The sequence below is a fragment of the Neolamprologus multifasciatus genome, chromosome 9 (assembly GCF_963576455.1).
Source record: "Neolamprologus multifasciatus chromosome 9, fNeoMul1.2, whole genome shotgun sequence".
Lineage (NCBI taxonomy): Eukaryota > Metazoa > Chordata > Actinopteri > Cichliformes > Cichlidae > Neolamprologus > Neolamprologus multifasciatus.
The window spans coordinates 5,374,804-5,391,813 of NC_140447.1; the positions used below are offsets into that span (position 1 = coordinate 5,374,804).

Consider the following 17,010-nt stretch of genomic DNA (forward strand, 5'->3'; position numbering starts at 1 on the left):
TTAAAAAACATAACTCCCTTTATCTTCCAATTCAATTCAATTTTATTTATATAGCGCCAAATCACAACATGTCGCCTCAAGGCGCTTCATAGATACAGAGAAAAACCCAACAATCATATGACCCCATATGAGCAGCACTTTGGCGACAGTGGGAAGGAAAAACTCCCTTTTAACAGGAAGAAACCTCCAGCAGAACCAGGCTCAGGGAGGGGCGGGGTCATCTGCTGTGATTGGTTGGGGTGAGAGAAGGACACTCTCGCGCCTCTTTTGTAGCACTAGCTGGATGCTAAAGTACAGCAACTGCAACTTATAGACGCTGGTTCTGGTGTTTCAAAAAAATAAAAAAAATACTCCAAAACAAATAAACAAACAAACAAACAAACAAAACCACCCGTCGACTTTAACCCCTGACTATTTATTCTCTATAGGCTCCTCTTGTTCAGGGTTTTTCTGCTTATTTCTTAATTTCTATTCATGTTATTTCAGTCATTACATTATATATGGAATACGGTATGCACCCCCATTTCATACACCCTGCCACAGCGGCTGTAGGAAACCAATCGGATGGTTTTCTAGACCAGTGTCCAAAAGTAGGATTGATATTTCTATTTACAGTAACTCTGCTCTGGGACCTGCATACATGGAAAGCAGGAGGGCAGCGACAGCAAGATCTTTAGCACAGACCATAGCATCAATAGCAGCAACATCAACAATGTCCCAGAGCACCGTTGAGTGAAGGGTAGCACCCATTGCCCCCACCACAGAGTAGCATGGACTGCGCAGAACCAGTAGTCCACTCAATTACAACAGACACACACAGCAAAGGGTCAAGACACACTGGTCTGGGTCTGGGAAAAGCTGCACCCAACTGTTGCTCCCTCACCCAGACATCCCACCACATCCAACGGGCCTGCGGGCATCCATGAGCCCCCAAGGCCCAGACCAAACATCCCAACATGGGCCGACCCACCCTACAGGGCGAGGCAGCCAACCCCATGCTAGGAGGTACCCAGCCAGAGACCAGGCAACCCTGAGCACCAGGTCCCCAGGCCCCGCACCCAGACTCACCCAGAAGAGGCCAGCCACCCAGCTGGGGGCCAGGAGCCCCCACCACAAGCACCCCAGGTCCCACACCCCAAGAACACTAGGTAGTACCCTAGACACTCCAAAACAGCAAACTCAGCTATCCAGTCCACTGGGAGCTGCCAGACCCCTGCAGTCCCAGAGACCGCTTTCATCCATGTGCAAGTCAAACAGGGAAGCGAGAGTGCAGCCAACCATTGGTCAGTGGACCGAGAGAGACCTCTGCAACCCATCCAGATACTAATGGAAGAGAGAGAAATATTAATTGATGTTAACAATGTCTTTCACCTTGATAAAGTGCTGTTTATCAAGGTGATGATAGTAAAGGCACATGGTGTTGGCCTGTGCACTGCTAATCCATCACAGATAAGATTAAGGAAGGCGGAGCAGGGATTAAAAAGCAAGAGGATGTTGACTGAGTGGCCAGACAGAGAGGGAGGAATCATGTCACTGGGCCTGGAGTCTGACACTGATCAAAGCACTGGAATAGAAACTTAAGACAATGTAACCGGTTAAAAAGAATTGTTTGATTTGAATTTATAAAAAATGTAAAATAAACATATTTGACAAAGATTTGATAAGGATTAAAAATGTAAAAAAATCATAAAAGAAAGGGGATCACTTATTGGATTGTGTTCGTGTTTGCAAGCATAAAATAAATATATAAATATATGTACTATAAATATATCCCTGTGGTTGTGTGAGTTCTCCGTCTTCCTACAGTGCAGAGACATGCAGTTAGTGGGGTTATATGCTGATCTGTCTCTCGGTGCTAGCCCAGCATCAGGCAGCCTGTCCAGGGGGTACGCTGCCCTGTGCCCTATGGTAGCTGAGATAGGCTCCACCTCCCTGCCACCCTGATAAGGATAAGTGGAAGGGAATGGATGGACAAATTGAACGCTACATCAGATGTATGTGCAGAAAGCAGTGAGTATGTAAAAGTGTATTAAAAGCGTGTCAGGTGTTTAGGAGTCTAATGGCAGCGGGGAAGAAAGACTTGTTTAGCCTACAGGTCCTAGATTTCACACTTCTGTATCTCTACCTGAGGGTAGACGTACGAACGCCCTGTTTTAGAGGCTGATGGGGTCTTTGAGGAGGGAAGTAGCTGTCCTGTGGATTCTGTAGACGCTCATCAGAGAGGGCAGTGGAGTCCTGATAATCTTTTCAGCAGTCTTCACCACTTTCTGCAGGTCTTTGGAGTCCATAGCATTAGTGTTGCCATACAACACTGCTATGAAGCTGAACATGCTCTCAACCACACAGCTGAAAGAGTTGCTGAGGGTCATAGGCAAGATACCAAACTTCCTCAGCCTCCTCAGAAAGTATAGCTGTAACAAGATTCAATTGCATAAAAAGGGTGCAAGGAACAGGGCACTTGAACACATGAGAGGACTAGTGTTACTGACCATTGCCAAAAACAAAAGAAATAATTCTGGAGTTCAGAAAAAAGATAGTAGAGGCTCATGATAAAGGGCAAGGCTACATTGCCATTTCCAAGTAATTCACAGTGTCTAGAAATGCTGTATGTTGCATCATTGCCAAGTACAAGGAGACAAATTCTGTAAGAAGCAAACCTGGCCGTGGCCGTAAGCACAAGATTTTAAGAACTCTGGAGAGGAAACTAGTCACAGATGTCTGCAAGGAACCCCGGACATCTGGAGTTGATGTTTCAAGGAACACAGTTGTGACTGCTCTTTATCGTGGTGGACTTCAGGGGTATCGTCCCAGAAGAACCCCTCTACTCAAAGAGCAGCACATCACAGCCCAAATGAGGTTTGCCCATGAACATTTGAAAGGTAAAGATGAATTTTGGAAGTCTGTGCTTTGATCAATGTCATGTCAATCACAAATGTAACAATCCAATCAGAGAACAGATGGGTTTGGCTGTCGGAGGGGCGCTTTTTTTGAACTGCAGGTCCTTGAAGGGAATAAATGCCCTTTTACATGCCAACCCAGCGGTTTCCTTCATCACCACGAAGTAAAACAGTCTGTGGTCGTCCGAGTTTGGTGATTTTTGTGTCACAGGTCTACGTGTTTAATACAGGGACTTCCACAGCCTTTTCAACAGCGCTGCGGACCGCGGGGTGGGGGCGGGCAGTGTTTTGGAAATGACAGTCTTCATTACAAAGCTTTTTTCGTTATGAATTAGCATACATGTTTTTATTGAACATTTGAAGAACCAGCAAAAAAACAGAAACTCTTGCAGAGGACATAAAGTCAGAGATAGAAACGACAAGGAGCAGGTGCATCTAGTACAGGTAGAGCTGCTGCAAAAACCCACAGAGCCCAGCAGCCAGCAACAAATTCTGGATCCTTTGCTTTTAGTTAGAAGTTAGCATTAGCAGCACATGCTGCGTCCGATGTCAAAGGACCTTTATGCTGCGCACTGTGACTCACAGCCATGGTCCCGGGTCAGCTCTGACTTTGTGTTAAACTAATCCTAAAGTAATAATGGTATTTCTAACCACTGATATCGGATATTTACACAGAGATCCTCCAGCTTCAAACTGTATCACCCTTCAAGGACCTGCAGTTCAAAAAAGCGTCCCCCCGACAGCCAATCTGTTCTCTGATTGGATTGTTACATTTGTGATTGACATGACATTGACCAATCAGATGAAAGGAAGAAAAATAGGGTCAAAATTCGTACTTGTAACTTGCAGGGTTTTTTTGGCTAAGTCCACACACAAATCTTTTTTACAAGTACAAAATATTTATGACCACATTTTGAGCCCATAGAAACCATCACCTAAGAGCCAACAGAGCCCTTAACAGGCCATGACCGCAACCCCGAGTTGAGCCCTCCAAGGAAGACGCTCCTGGGGAATCACCCGACGCCCCAAGCCTGTCCCTACCCCCACACCAATCACAACAGCGAAAGTGGGACCAAACTATGCCCCCCCCAACCCCACTAGGTGATGGAGCTGATCAAAGGAGCCCAGAGCGATTGATCTGATGTGGTGGCAGAGGCTGTATCAAGACTAATGTAATCTAATAGATAATTTCTATATTGGTTAGAATTAAGATTGTTTTTATTTTTCCAGTTCATGAGGACTGTTTTCTTGGCGATGCATAGGGCAGTGAAAACCATATGGGCTATATTCTTATCTGTAGTGACATTATCTAAGCTGCCCAACAAACACACTAAAGGGGAAGTTGGAATGTTACATTTCAGACACTTTGATAAGTCTTCACATATCTCGCGCCAAAACTTCTGAACTGGTGGACAGAACCAAAGAGCGTGGATGTAATGGTCCGGTGAATTGGTTTAGCAGTGTGAGCAGTGGCGGTCCTAGCCTGTTAGGCGCCCAGGACAAACACCCCCCCCCCCCCCACACACACACACACACATACATATAAAGAGGGAGAGAGTATGCATAGTATGCAAACGGCTACTAAACAGACATCATACTTTGTCATACAATGTGAACAGGACAAATCAACAATTGACACTGACTAATTAATATTATATTATTGTATATATTGTTTGGAGTTTAGTCTGTTACTGTTACTATTTTTACCATTTCTTCTTGGAGGAACTGTAACCCAAATAATTTCCTTAGGGATTGAGAAAGTATTCTGACTCTTAATGTTTTAGGATACATGACCTGCCATTATCCAATGAGACATCTGCTTACCTGTGTCTTTTGCTTGTTCCTCCTTGTAGGAGCTATAATTAAATATATTGAATTTTAAGGATCACTGGGTTTTTATTTGTTTGGTTGCTATGGTGATGTGTAACGGGAGTCATGTGGGTGCTAGCAGCGACATTAAGAGGGCGTTGTCAGTCTGTCTTTTACTGGTTTGATTTTGACAGAGAGGAGGGCTGGGTAGCGTAGTTTTTGATGACCGCAGCACAACGAGTTTCCCCTTGTTGCATTAGAGCCTGTGATGTTTTAAGAGTTTGAATCACGAGCCGATCACATTGCTCTGTAAACATTTCAAGCACTTTAATAAACAAGCAAGCAATTCCACCTCTCGCATTATTGCGTAAAGTTGACAGCGCGTCAGGCAAATAGGCAGGCTCCATCCCGGCCTCTAGCGACTGTGGAAGTCGCTACACTCCTCCTCTTCTTTTCTCATTTAAAAAATGAGAAAAGAAGTTTAAAAACGGGTTGTGTGTGAGACTTTAAGTTTACTTTGACTTCAGCAGCGAGCAGGCGCACCGAGGGCTCTTACGTCACTTTTCGTGTATAGAATTTTGAAAAAACATCAGTGCAAATTATAAGTCTGTATCATGATGTCTGGTGTTTTCGTGTTTGTTGTTTGTTTTTATTTTTGTTTTATTTTGAGAGTTGGTAATTTTTGCTGCTCCAGCCAGCCAGAGAATCCCCCGTCGCCCCGCCCTCTCCTCCCTGTGCCGCAAGCAGCAGGCGCACCTCGCAAACGGAGGGCACCCTTACTCCCATGGGCGATAGAAAATCGATCGGTGCCTATGCCATTCCCAGTATGGGCTCGCATGATGTCAGGGCAGCATGAGTACAAGCAATTTTTTTTTTTACCAATGCCCATGATGCCGCCCCCCCACCACGATGCCGACCCGGGCAACCGCCCGTGTCGCCCGTATCTAAAACCGCTACTGAGTGTGAGCAGTTGTTGGTAGACGTAAAGCCCATCTTGAACATCCGATGACCTGTATAGTGCACTCTATGTAGTATTTTGTATTGAATTAATTGAAGACTGGGATTTGTAATTAGATGAAAGGTTTTTAAGCAAATCTGAGACCAGAAGTTTTGGTCTAAGTTAACTGATAAATCCGCTTCCCATTTTGCAATAGGAAGTGATATTGATTCATCAGCTTTAGAAAGCATTCTGTATATTTTGGATAGTAATTTTGGGGTTTTAAGAGTAAGAAATTGAACCACACTTGGTGGTGTTTGTAGTTCATCTTGACCTGGTTTAAATTTCTTTTTTATTATGGATTTAATTTGTTGATATTCTAAAAATCTTTTCTTGTTGATCCCATATTGTGTAACTAGTCTGTCAAATGAAATAAATTCTGTTCCTTCTAATATATGTTCTAAGTATTTGATTCCTTTACCACTCCAATCTGAAAAGTTTATCATATTATTGTTTTGTAATATGTCAGGGTTGTTCCAGATAGGTGTACGTTTGCATGGGATTAATGAAGACTCTGTCAACTTCAGAAACTCCCACCATGCTGTCAGAGAAGAGCTGATGTTGACGCTTTTGAAGCATTCATGTCGTTGGATGTTTGAGCTGATAAATGGTAGATCTGAAATCTCTAGATTATTGCAAAGTGCTTGTTCTACATCTAGCCAAGGTTCATCTACGAGGGTATGTTTTAGCCATCCTGAGATAAACTGAAGCCTGTTGGCTAAGAAGTAGTGCTGAAAGCTAGGTAGATCTAATCCTCCTTTATCCTTGGTCTTTTGTAGTGTTTTTAAGCTGATACGTAGGGGTTATTTTTCCAAAGGAAGTTGGACATACATGAATCTAGAGATCTGAACCGATGGTTCAGAACATCGCCTCTATCAAAGGCGATGTTCTTCACCGTGTCCTCCGGCAGCTTCAGGTGGGTTTTGATGAAGCTTTTCACCGTAGTCTCTGCATCTTCTCCGGCAGATTCTGGAATACCAGAAATACAAGATTATCTCGCATGCCACGAGCTTGTAGATCAATAACTGTCTCTTTTATTTTTTTATTTTCTCTATTTAGCTGGTGTTAGGAAATCAGTTTCACCCCGTTCTTTTTTATTCCTCGAGGCATCCAGAGACGGCACCGGACTCAGTAGTCATTTTCACAAAATCTTTATTCATCTTCATTCATCTTCATTTAAGCATGCATCTTCTAGAAGGGGAGATGTGCAAGATGTGTCCCTCTGCAGATCTTTCACTCCTTTGTTTGTTACAGTCAGCTTTATAGAAGTGACCCCATCATAAAACCCCCATGGTGTGCTGCAAACTCTGTGTCTGTGTGTGCACAAGCACGTGAGTGCCTGTGTGTGCGCCTAAGTTATAACAATTATGAGTTTTTTTTAAAGGTACAAGCATCAGCATCAGCAACCCCCAACTGTAGCTTCCTGTCTCCTTTTATGGCAGCAGACCCACAGTGTCCATAACTTCCTTTCTCTCTAAACAATTACACTCTCAGGCTACAGCTAAGCCAAACTGAAACACAGACCGAGCTTTCCTTATTCCTGTGATCTAAACAAATTTAACACATCATATTATAATAATTATTTTCTTGTCCTCACACTGGGTAACATTGTCTGTGAGACATTTCACCGACTCCCCTAGCGTGGCATTTTCAGCAGCGAGCGTTTCCACCTGCTGCTGGCTGAACTCCAGGGATTCTCGCAAGGATTTAAATTCCCGGTGAAGAATCTCCACCAAGGACAGCCTTGCATCGAAACTGGACAGTCGTTTGTCGATTGACTCTAGGATGTCTGCAATATCTTTGCCGGCTGGCGATGTTGTGCTGGGGGAATCTGCCGGGCGACATCTTTTCGATGACGGCGTCTCAGATTTGGCCGGGGAAGATGCACTCTGAGCCTTCTTCATCACGAGATCTTGGAAGCACTGATCGATGTAATCTTGGAGAGCCTCTAAACTCTCCCCGTTGTTCTCCAGGGTGTTGGAGATGATTTAGACAAATGTTGTTAGTTATAAGACAATTGAAGCTTAAAGGAATTTGTTCAATTCTAAGCTACCATTCGTCACTGCCGTCACTTTCCTCTCCAACAGATTTCCTAACATGACAAAATAAAATTTACTTTTTCTTCCGACTAATTACGTACTGCTGAGTTGAGCTAGCACGGCTAATTAGCCTTGTAGCTTTGTTGTGTGTGTGGTGTTAGCATGGAGAGCTCTACTTTCCCAGCTAACCTTTAGATTGTGTTACATTTGCTGCTGTTTCGGGTTGTGCGGTCAGTGCAGAATATTTCTACATGAATAAAATGAAGTTTTAAATGTGAATTGTAGTATTGTTTTCTTTTGTCCCATGTCAGTGGGACAAAAACGCTGTTAGTGCAAATAAGAATAACAATATGCAGTCATGTTTAATATGAAACGTTTACATGTATTTAACTACAAGCTCAGATGTACCTAGTGAAATGCAGCTTTGGGGAGTAACGGAATACATGTACCGCTGTTATGTAGTTAAAATACAAAATATGAGTAACTGTATTCCGTTACAGTTACAGTTTAAAAAGGTGGTATTCAGAATACAGTTACTTTGTTGAAATAAATGGATTACACGGCGGTCTTTTCCTGTTTCATATGTTAGGCTGTCCCCTCTCTGTTTTTGGTAATTTGGTAATTCCACACTGGTGGAAACCCAAACAAAACACGCATTAACCTCCTGAGACCCGAACTCTTTCATGGAATGCATCTTTAATTGACTGACTGGGACCTGATGAATGCAAAAACAAAGAATGATCTTTTTACCTGATTTTGCTCTACAAGGGCCTGGATATACACATATGAGGACATTTGTTTTAAATTTTGATAGAGAAGTAGCAGCATAATGTCCTCGTAAGTGGATATCAGGCCCTTGTAGAGCAAAATGTAGTATTGTGGTCTGGACAACCCAAAATATGATGTCCACATATGTGGACGCCGGGTCCTAGGATGTTAAGAGGCTCTAATGTCTCAATCTCGCGGCCCATGTCACCTCTACTTGCCCGCATAATGACATGATGAAATATTTTTTAAAATTATTTAAAAAATTATTTAATATGAAGGCACCAGGCAGAGTGTTACAGGCATCGCCCTAAAGAATGTAGCCTGATGGGTGTAATCCGTGTTGCAGGGAGAATGGACATGAACCCGACGTATTAGCCAGAGGTCCCTTTACTACGGTTCAGAGCCGCGGACCTGTTTTATATACACGCGGAATAGTTTCTATACAAGATCACTGCAAAAAGTGCAGCCTTACCTAATGTCCACCTACTGTTACTCATTTATATTAAGATTTAAACATCTAGTTGGTGTTGGTTTGGCGAGTAACCTTCAGTAACAGTAATAAATCACAGCAATAGTACATTCATGTAGTTGTAAAGAGCATGATAATATATTAAGTAATCCAAAGTATTCAGAATACGTTACTCTCATTGAGTAACGTAACGGAATACAGTACAAATTATATTTTGGGGAATGTAATCTGTAATCTGTAGTGGAATACATTTTAAAAGTAACCTTCCCAACACTGGTGAAATGATGTATGATGTGCTATTATTCACTTCATGTTTTAAAGCTAAACCCACGTTAGCAAAATATATTGTTGATGTTTATGATTGATGATCAAATAAAAGCTAAAAAGAAATCATTATCAATATAAAGAGGTCGAATACTCTGTTTGACGATGCTGTGTGATGGATGAATGATTTAGATTTACTAATACAAGTCAGTAAAATGTATTTTGCTGACCAAAGTGCCATACATATGATGTATTCTTGTAATTATTTACACAAATGAGCATCACAGAGTAAAATCTGGGAACATAGAACAGAATTATGAGCCCTTCAACAATAAGCAGTTACATATCAGAAGAACAAAGGGAACTTCCTGTCTGTGACATAGCTCATCTGCTGTTTGTATAAGAGTTAAAAAGTCTCTGGGTGTGATTGATTTTCTGTGTCTCTGTATGACGGAGAGAGAGGATGTTCCATAAAGATGTTGTAGAGTGGGTAATCACAGCTATTCGTGATGGCTTCTTTAATTTGCTGTGTTCCTGTGTGGCTCCACGGTCGCAGCTGATTAACTGTCACATGCTTTGTCTCTCACGTAGGACATGGAGGAGGCCGACCTGCTGAAGGAGAGGCTCCAGGCCATCATGGTAAACAGCTGTCCTACAGTCTCTGTAGTTTTAGTAAAAAGTTTCCAAATAATCTGTGTTACATACTGACTTGAAGTAAACTTCATTTTAAAACATTTGGTGGTGATGGGTTCCAATCCATTTGTGTAGATGGCAAAGATAGCACTAAAGTAGAATATGAATGTTTTTCACCATCATATCTTGAGGGGCAGAGCTGGAAGTCTGTCATCAGAATGATCTGATTTGTGTCCACATGAGTTAGTTAGTGACGTCAGGTGAGTTATGATTTAGTAAAACAAACCAGGAAGTAATTCCACTGGTAGCTTTAGCCTAGAAACAGTGTGAACAGTAGGTCCATCTTCATAACAGAAGTTCACGTTTTAATACAACAGACGCTTATAGAACTGTAATAAAATTGGCAGCTTATAATCACACTTAGTTTTAGAGTCTGAGTAACTGTTTTGTCTTGTTTTTGTCCTGCTGATAGTTCATATTAGCTTCTGAAATGTGAAAATTATATTTTACCATGATTGACTGTAGTAGAATTTGTCTTTGGTTTTTACCAAACACAAATGAACAACTTGAGAAATAGGCGATGTAGGATTTTGAAATTCATGCCATAGGTGCATCTACTAGAAGATTCAGATGTGTTTGAATCCTGGTTACCTTCATGTCTATGTCCAAGGTGAAGCTTCCAGGGTTTCTGAACATCTTGTGAATGCGATGATTAAAGAAGGAAGTCGCCTGGCACTTCACATTCATGCTATAGGTGCATGTTTTAAAAATGTCAGTTGAATCCTGGTGACCCCGACGTCAAGTAGAGGCTCCAGGCCATCATGGTAAAGAGCTCGTAGTCACACACTTTGATGCATCATATATATGTCAGCAAAACACCTGTATAGCAGTAGATGTTTCTCATGGTGTAAATCTCTGCATTCGTGTAATTCAGAGCTGTGATATTTTGCTTTAGCTGGATGTCAGGATGCAGAACTAAGAGTTGTTACCAAAGCACAGCCTGAAAATAAAACATGTGGGTGTGTATTTGCAAGATGGCGTAGAGAGAAAATCCAGCCAGAAAAGAGTTGTGCAAGTCAACTCACCTGTCAATGTGCAGAGAGGCTGCATCGCTTTCATCTGAGGCAGACAGATATTAACATAAAGCACTAACTGATGATGACATGAGGTTCAGTGAACACTTATCAGCACTCACTAAAACTAGAGCACAGACTTAATGTACGAAACAGCAGCCCATATTGTTTCTTAGTTAATTCTATTAAATATGGCGTCAGTAGCACAAGCACAGGTGAGAGGCTGCCTGTTGGCACACCTGTCAGTCAAAGCGATGGTGTCCCTGGTAACTCGTAGCTCTTCCAACATTCAGGTGAGTTATAAAAACAGTTATGAAGGCGAAGATGGAGTCCAGGCCCAAACCTTTGTAGTGCCAGGCTGTGAACATGTTGATTTCTTGGCTGAAGTGAAACAATCGAGGGGACTTTTGGAGCCAGCTTTAATTGGCAGCTAGTATAACTGAAGTAGTTCTGGCACTTCTGTGTTGACTTTATTGTTCATCCACAGGGACTTCCACTTTTTACAATATCTAACTTAGAGTTTTACTATATTTGTTATTATGTTATCAGTTTCAGCTTAACATGTTTCATGGAACTTTAATGAACTTTAACCTCCTAGGACCTGCGTCCACATATGTGAACATCACATTTTGGGTTATTTAAACCAAAATACTCAATTTTGCTCTACAAGGGCCTGATATCCACTTACGAGGACATTATACTGCTACTGTTTTATCAAAATGTTAAACGAATATCCTCATGTGTGGCTCTGATTTTTCTTTAAAACAAAAATAAGGTAAAAAAACCCCTGGTAATTCTTTGTTTTTACATTCATCGGGCCGCAATATGCCCAAATATCAAAGAGAAATTAAAAATGCATGCAGTGGAAGAGTTTGGGTCTTAGGAGGTTAATGTGACTATAGGTAGTCATGTTGGGGCCACAGTTTCAAATAGCATGGTCCTTCTTCTGTAACAGACAAAAACCCACAGGTTCACTGTCTAGATCGTGATAGTCCCTCTGATGGACACCAAATCAGTCAATCAAACATCTGAAGTACTCTCTTTTTAATCATGAATCTTTGGGAGCCTTTTACAGCTCAATATTTAAAGTGGAAACCATTTCAGGATTATTTAAAGTAATTATCTTATATTAACACTGTTAATTAACAATTACCAATTAATTAAATTAACAATAAACAATTAACTGAGTAATGTTACACTGAAATTTAAGCCCAGAAACCGAGCACAATAATGTAACCTATGCCCATGAGGTGAAGTCGATTAGTAATAGTGTTGTCAATTTGACTGATAGTGCGTTACAAATTGTTACCAATGCTTATATTCTCTGTGCATTAGGATTTTTATATTCTGACTTAGCTACCAAAGTCATAATAATAAGGTAATATTGATTAATAATAAACATATTGGGATATTTTTCCATTATTTTAATTCCAACAGGATTAATGCTGGAATTATAACAACAAGAAAGAGTACAGATAGAAATGAAAAATGTATCGCCAACTGAGCACCTTTAAAGCATCAACATACAAAAATGAGAAAATACACAGATACATAAATCAACAGTCTTCTAGTAGTGTGAGTATGAATGTGACAGAGAGAGACAGAGAGTGAGTGTCTCGGTGTGTGTGTCTTTAAAACAAATGCACTTGATAATGAGGGTGGAAAAGGTGCAATAATGTCCTCCCAGGTCCTAGAGCCAGATGGAGACGGAGTTAGGACAACAATCACAGCCATCCTCACGTCTTGGTGACATCGGCGTGTCCATCCAAACAGGAGGAGGGAGGCCACAGATGGCGTGCCCACGGTCAAAGGGTGAGAGTCTCAGAAGACCAGAGACAACAGGCAGTCAACCCCTCCAGAAACTGCCACCCTGGTACAAATCAAGAACAGGCGCCAAAGAACCACCCGGCATCTGGCTACCCTTCCTCAACATTGAGAAGATCAAAGCCACCCCTAGCCACCAAGGGAATGGGCTAACAAGCACACCTGAACATCAAGCCACGCACCCCGGAACCAACAATCACCCACATCCCAGGGAGGGGCAGAAGCATCCAGGGGGGGAAGCGGTGATGTATGAACGGGAGGTAAAGGACTATCCTTGGAAGGAGAGAGCCAGTAAACGACTGACTCAGTAGGCACCCCATTCCCAACATCCCACCACAGAGCAGGAACAAGCTGGCCTATGGCCCGAGTCCAGGGCAGCAGCACCACCCCCACCAGAAAAAGTAGACTGGAGTGTTTAGAGGAGTCCCAAGACTTGGGGTTTAGACCACCCCTGCACAAGGAGGGAGCCAGAGACCAGGTCCCACATCTACCCTTGCCCAGAAGACTGGGGGGCAGCACCTGCCACCACAAGCACTCATATACCAAGACCCACCCAACAGCAACCGCAGCTGTCCAGCCCCCACGAGGCTGGCAGACACGGGGAGTCCCAGAGAGCATCCTTATCCACCTGAAGGGCATACAGGGAAACGAGACTAGAGCCGACCACCCCCACTAAGTAATGGAGTTCATCAGTGAGGACCAGAGAGAGACAAATTCATCCATTGTTGTTTTTTAAAGAGACAGACATTTGGTGAGTCCCGGCATCCTCAAGGCTTGTGCCTCCCAGCTTTGTGTTCATGCTGAATCTGAGTCTGCAGAGGGTCCCAGTGCTGTGAAGACGCCATGCCTCGTTCCTGTACGAAGACACCACATCCCAGTTCCCCCCAGGATTACAGGCCTGTGCCACTGACTTTCCACGTCATGAAGACCCTGGAATGGTCTTCATGACCATCTGCCACCTATAATCAGGCGACATCAGGCTCCCCTTCAGTTTCTTTACCAGCCCTGCCTTTGAGCAGAGCAGGCCATCATCTACCTGCTCAATCGAGTCTTCACCCATCTGGACAAGCCGGCGAGCACTATGAGGGTAATGTTTTTTGACTTTTCCAGTGCATTCAACACCATCAGGCCGACCCTCCTGGGTGATAAGTTGACAGCGATGCAGGTGGATGCTTCTTTGGTGTCCTGGATTGTTGATTAGCTGACGGGAAGACCACAATATGTGTGTCTTCAACATTGGTGATTAGCAACACAGGGGCACCACAAGGGACTGTCCTCTTCACTTTCCTCTTCACCCTCTGATGTCATAAAGAGAAAACATTGACTGTAGGACAATGCTCAGGATTTTCTAGGAGTCTATTGTGGTCAATGCCATCCTCTATGCTGTTGCAGGCTGGGGCAGAAGGTTGAGGGTCACAGATGCCAACAGACTCGATAAACTGACCGACAAGGCCAGTACTGTTGTGGGGATGGAGCTGGACTCCCTTAAGGTGGTGTCTGAGAGGCAGGTGTTGTCCAAGATAAGGACAATGCTGAACCATACCTCCCACCCACTCCATGACGTGCTGACCAGTCACAGCAGCACGCTCAGTGAGAGGCTGAGATTACCCAAAAGCAACATTAAGCGACTCAGGAAATCATTCCCTCTGTATCTGTGTTATCTCTCTATTATCTCTTTGTACAACTGCTCCATCTAATGCACAGAACGCACTGCAACAGTTACACCCTTTGCACACTTTAGAGTAAAATGTCGATCAAATATATTTAATCTCTGTAATACTCTGAATATTTATAATTGGGTTAATTGTATATATTATTGTATTATTGATTTAGTTCAGTCTGTTCTTACTATAACCACATAATTTCCTTATGGATTAATAAAATATTCTGATATGGATTCTTATTTTTTTGAGTGTGTAAGGTCCATTTGGAAAAACGTTGTCCTGTGTAGTACGTTCTGTAGAGAACTTTGTATTGTTTAAGTTGTAAGTTGGGCTTTTAGTCATTTTGAGGGCGCTTAAGCATATTTGTGTCCAGATGTTTTTATCTGGACTGGTGGAAAGATCTTGCTGCCACTTAGCCTTTGGGAGGGAAATTGATTAGTCGATTTTAAACAATAGATTATAAATTATTGATGACAATTTGGGGGTATAGTTCTTTTAAAAACATGCTGCTGTTAGGATGCCTGGGCTGTTGACCCAGGGTTTTGAGTTTATTATGTTATTTATCATTTCTAGTCTTTGGTTTCTTTGTTCTGTCTTATGGTTTATGTCTCTGTGTTCTCTAGTTGCTCTGTCTCCTCTGTCAGCTGTATCCCCTCGTCAAGTTCGCGTCTCTGTGTTTGTTTCCTGTTTTACTTTGAAAGTCCATGTCTCGTGTAAATGCGTCTAGTTTTGCTTCCTTTGTCTCGTTAGGCCTGATTTGCCCCAGCTGTGTTTCCCTCCTGTTACCCATCCCTGATTGCTCCCTCTGTGTATTTAAGCCCTGTGTTTCTCTGTGTCCGTGTCTAATCTACCCTTATCTTGCTGTGTGGTCTGTCTGCATAAGTTTACCTTGGAGTCTCAGTGTTGTTGCTTTTTGGAGTTCAGCATTAAAGCGGTATTTAAGTTCACCTTTTGTCTCTGACTGTCTGCACTTTGGATCCTTTTCCTCCTTTTCCTTTTCCTGCGCACAGCCTTCACATGACAGCTTCCCAAGTGGGATTCAGTTGACAGGGATTCAGATTTTCCTGTATGATGGTTTTAGTTGCAGATATATTAAAGAAATTCACCTTTGCTGATTTTATATTTTGATCAAATTTCTTCAAATGAAAAAAACTTTAAGTCTTGTATGATTTTTTATTTATTTATTTATTTTGTCTTATTCTCATGCCACGATGAAAATGTTAGTATTTTTCTAGTAGTGAGTATTCAGTGATCAGTGTTGGGAAGGTTACTTTTAAAATGTATTCCATTACAGAATACAGAATACATGCCCCAAAATGTATTCTGTAACGTATTCCGTTACGTTACTCAATGAGAGTAACGTATTCTGAATACTTTGGATTACTTAATATATTATCATGCTGTTTACAACTACCTGAATGTACTATTGCTGTGATTTATTACTGTTACTGAAGGTCCGCGGCTCCGAACCGTAGTAAAGGGACCTCTGGCTAATACGTCGGGCTCGTAGCCGAAAACTAGCTTTACTTTGTTGTCTGGGTCAACTTTGCTAGCAGAGACAGAGAGAGGCGTTGAAAGGCTGCTCCAACAGAACTTATTGTTTCAGAGGAAAACACGAACACGGTGTACAGTCGAGTCTTAATAGCTTACTTACAGCTGGGCTCGTCAGGCTCTCTTCTTGGCTGCAGTGGTTATTATTATATTTACATGCTTCCAGCTCCCGTTTCTGCTCGATGACAGCTCGTACTTTTCCTTTTTCTCCCTCCCTCGCTCACAGACACATAACGGGTATGGCAGTCCATTCTCCCTGCAGCACGGACTACACTGCCCATGATGCTACATTCTTTAGAGCTATACCTGTAGCATTCTGCCTGTTAGCTTAGCACAACAACAACAGGCGCTCTCTCACCCAGGAAACACGCAGAGAGAGAGCGTCACCCTGTAACCATGGCAACCATAACGCTGCCGCCTGGAACAACAGAACGTAGCTGTCAAACAAAACCCAAACAGTCCTGACCCGCCACAATATGAAACAGGGAAGTACCGCCGTGTAATCCATTTATTTCAACAAAGTAACTGTATTCTAAATACCACCTTTTTAAACGGTAACTGTAACGGAATACAGTTACTCATATTTTGTATTTTAAATACGTAACGGCGCTACATGTATTCCGTTACTCCCCAACACTGTCAGTGATGATTTTTCTTTAGTTTTATTGTAAAAACTTTTTAGTGTACATGGGATAAATGCAGACTTTTTAAGAATTGTAAAGCATTCCCACCAGGCTCTTAGAAAAGTGTTTATGTTGAGGCTTTTAAAGCTATGATGATATGTTGTGATGCTTAATAAAACCATGTAAGAAGAGTCACTCTGTGTCCCGTACAGCTCTAGACATTCTAAGGGAGTGGTCTTCACTTTGGTACCCTCAGAATTTCATCTTGGCTTTTTGCAGTTGATGTGGTTCTGTTAGTTTCATCAGGTGGTGACCTTGGAATGAGAATCAGCACCTGCAAGTCTTTTAATATGGTTCTCAGTTGGGGGTAGAGTGAGTTCTGACCAGCAGTTTCAGTAT

General features: G+C 42.4%; 2 protein-coding genes and 1 long non-coding RNA gene across 5 annotated transcripts in view; all 3 read left to right on the plus strand.

The window, feature by feature from the left end:
- tgfbr1b (transforming growth factor, beta receptor 1 b) overlaps nucleotides 1-9,883 on the plus strand; it is a 56,488-nt gene extending 46,605 nt beyond the window's left edge. The window contains exon 11 of the mRNA XM_085172687.1: nucleotides 9,835-9,883. The gene's annotated coding sequence lies outside the window, so the exon portion shown is untranslated. The remainder of the gene's footprint in view (nucleotides 1-9,834) is intronic.
- The window catches only part of palmdb (palmdelphin b), a 70,510-nt gene that overhangs the window by 1,770 nt on the left and 51,730 nt on the right, over nucleotides 1-17,010 (plus strand). For 2 of the 3 annotated variants that reach the window (XM_085172662.1, XM_085172665.1), the window contains exon 2: nucleotides 9,835-9,882. In XM_085172662.1, coding sequence (XP_085028788.1) covers nucleotides 9,838-9,882 — 45 coding nt within the window. In that variant the 5' untranslated portion in view covers nucleotides 9,835-9,837. The other variant, XM_085172663.1, reaches the window with a different exon arrangement.
- Nucleotides 15,476-16,976, plus strand: LOC146510878 (uncharacterized). The gene is made up of 2 exons (XR_014876097.1): nucleotides 15,476-15,703; nucleotides 16,649-16,976. It is a non-coding gene; the product is annotated as an uncharacterized LOC146510878 (long non-coding RNA).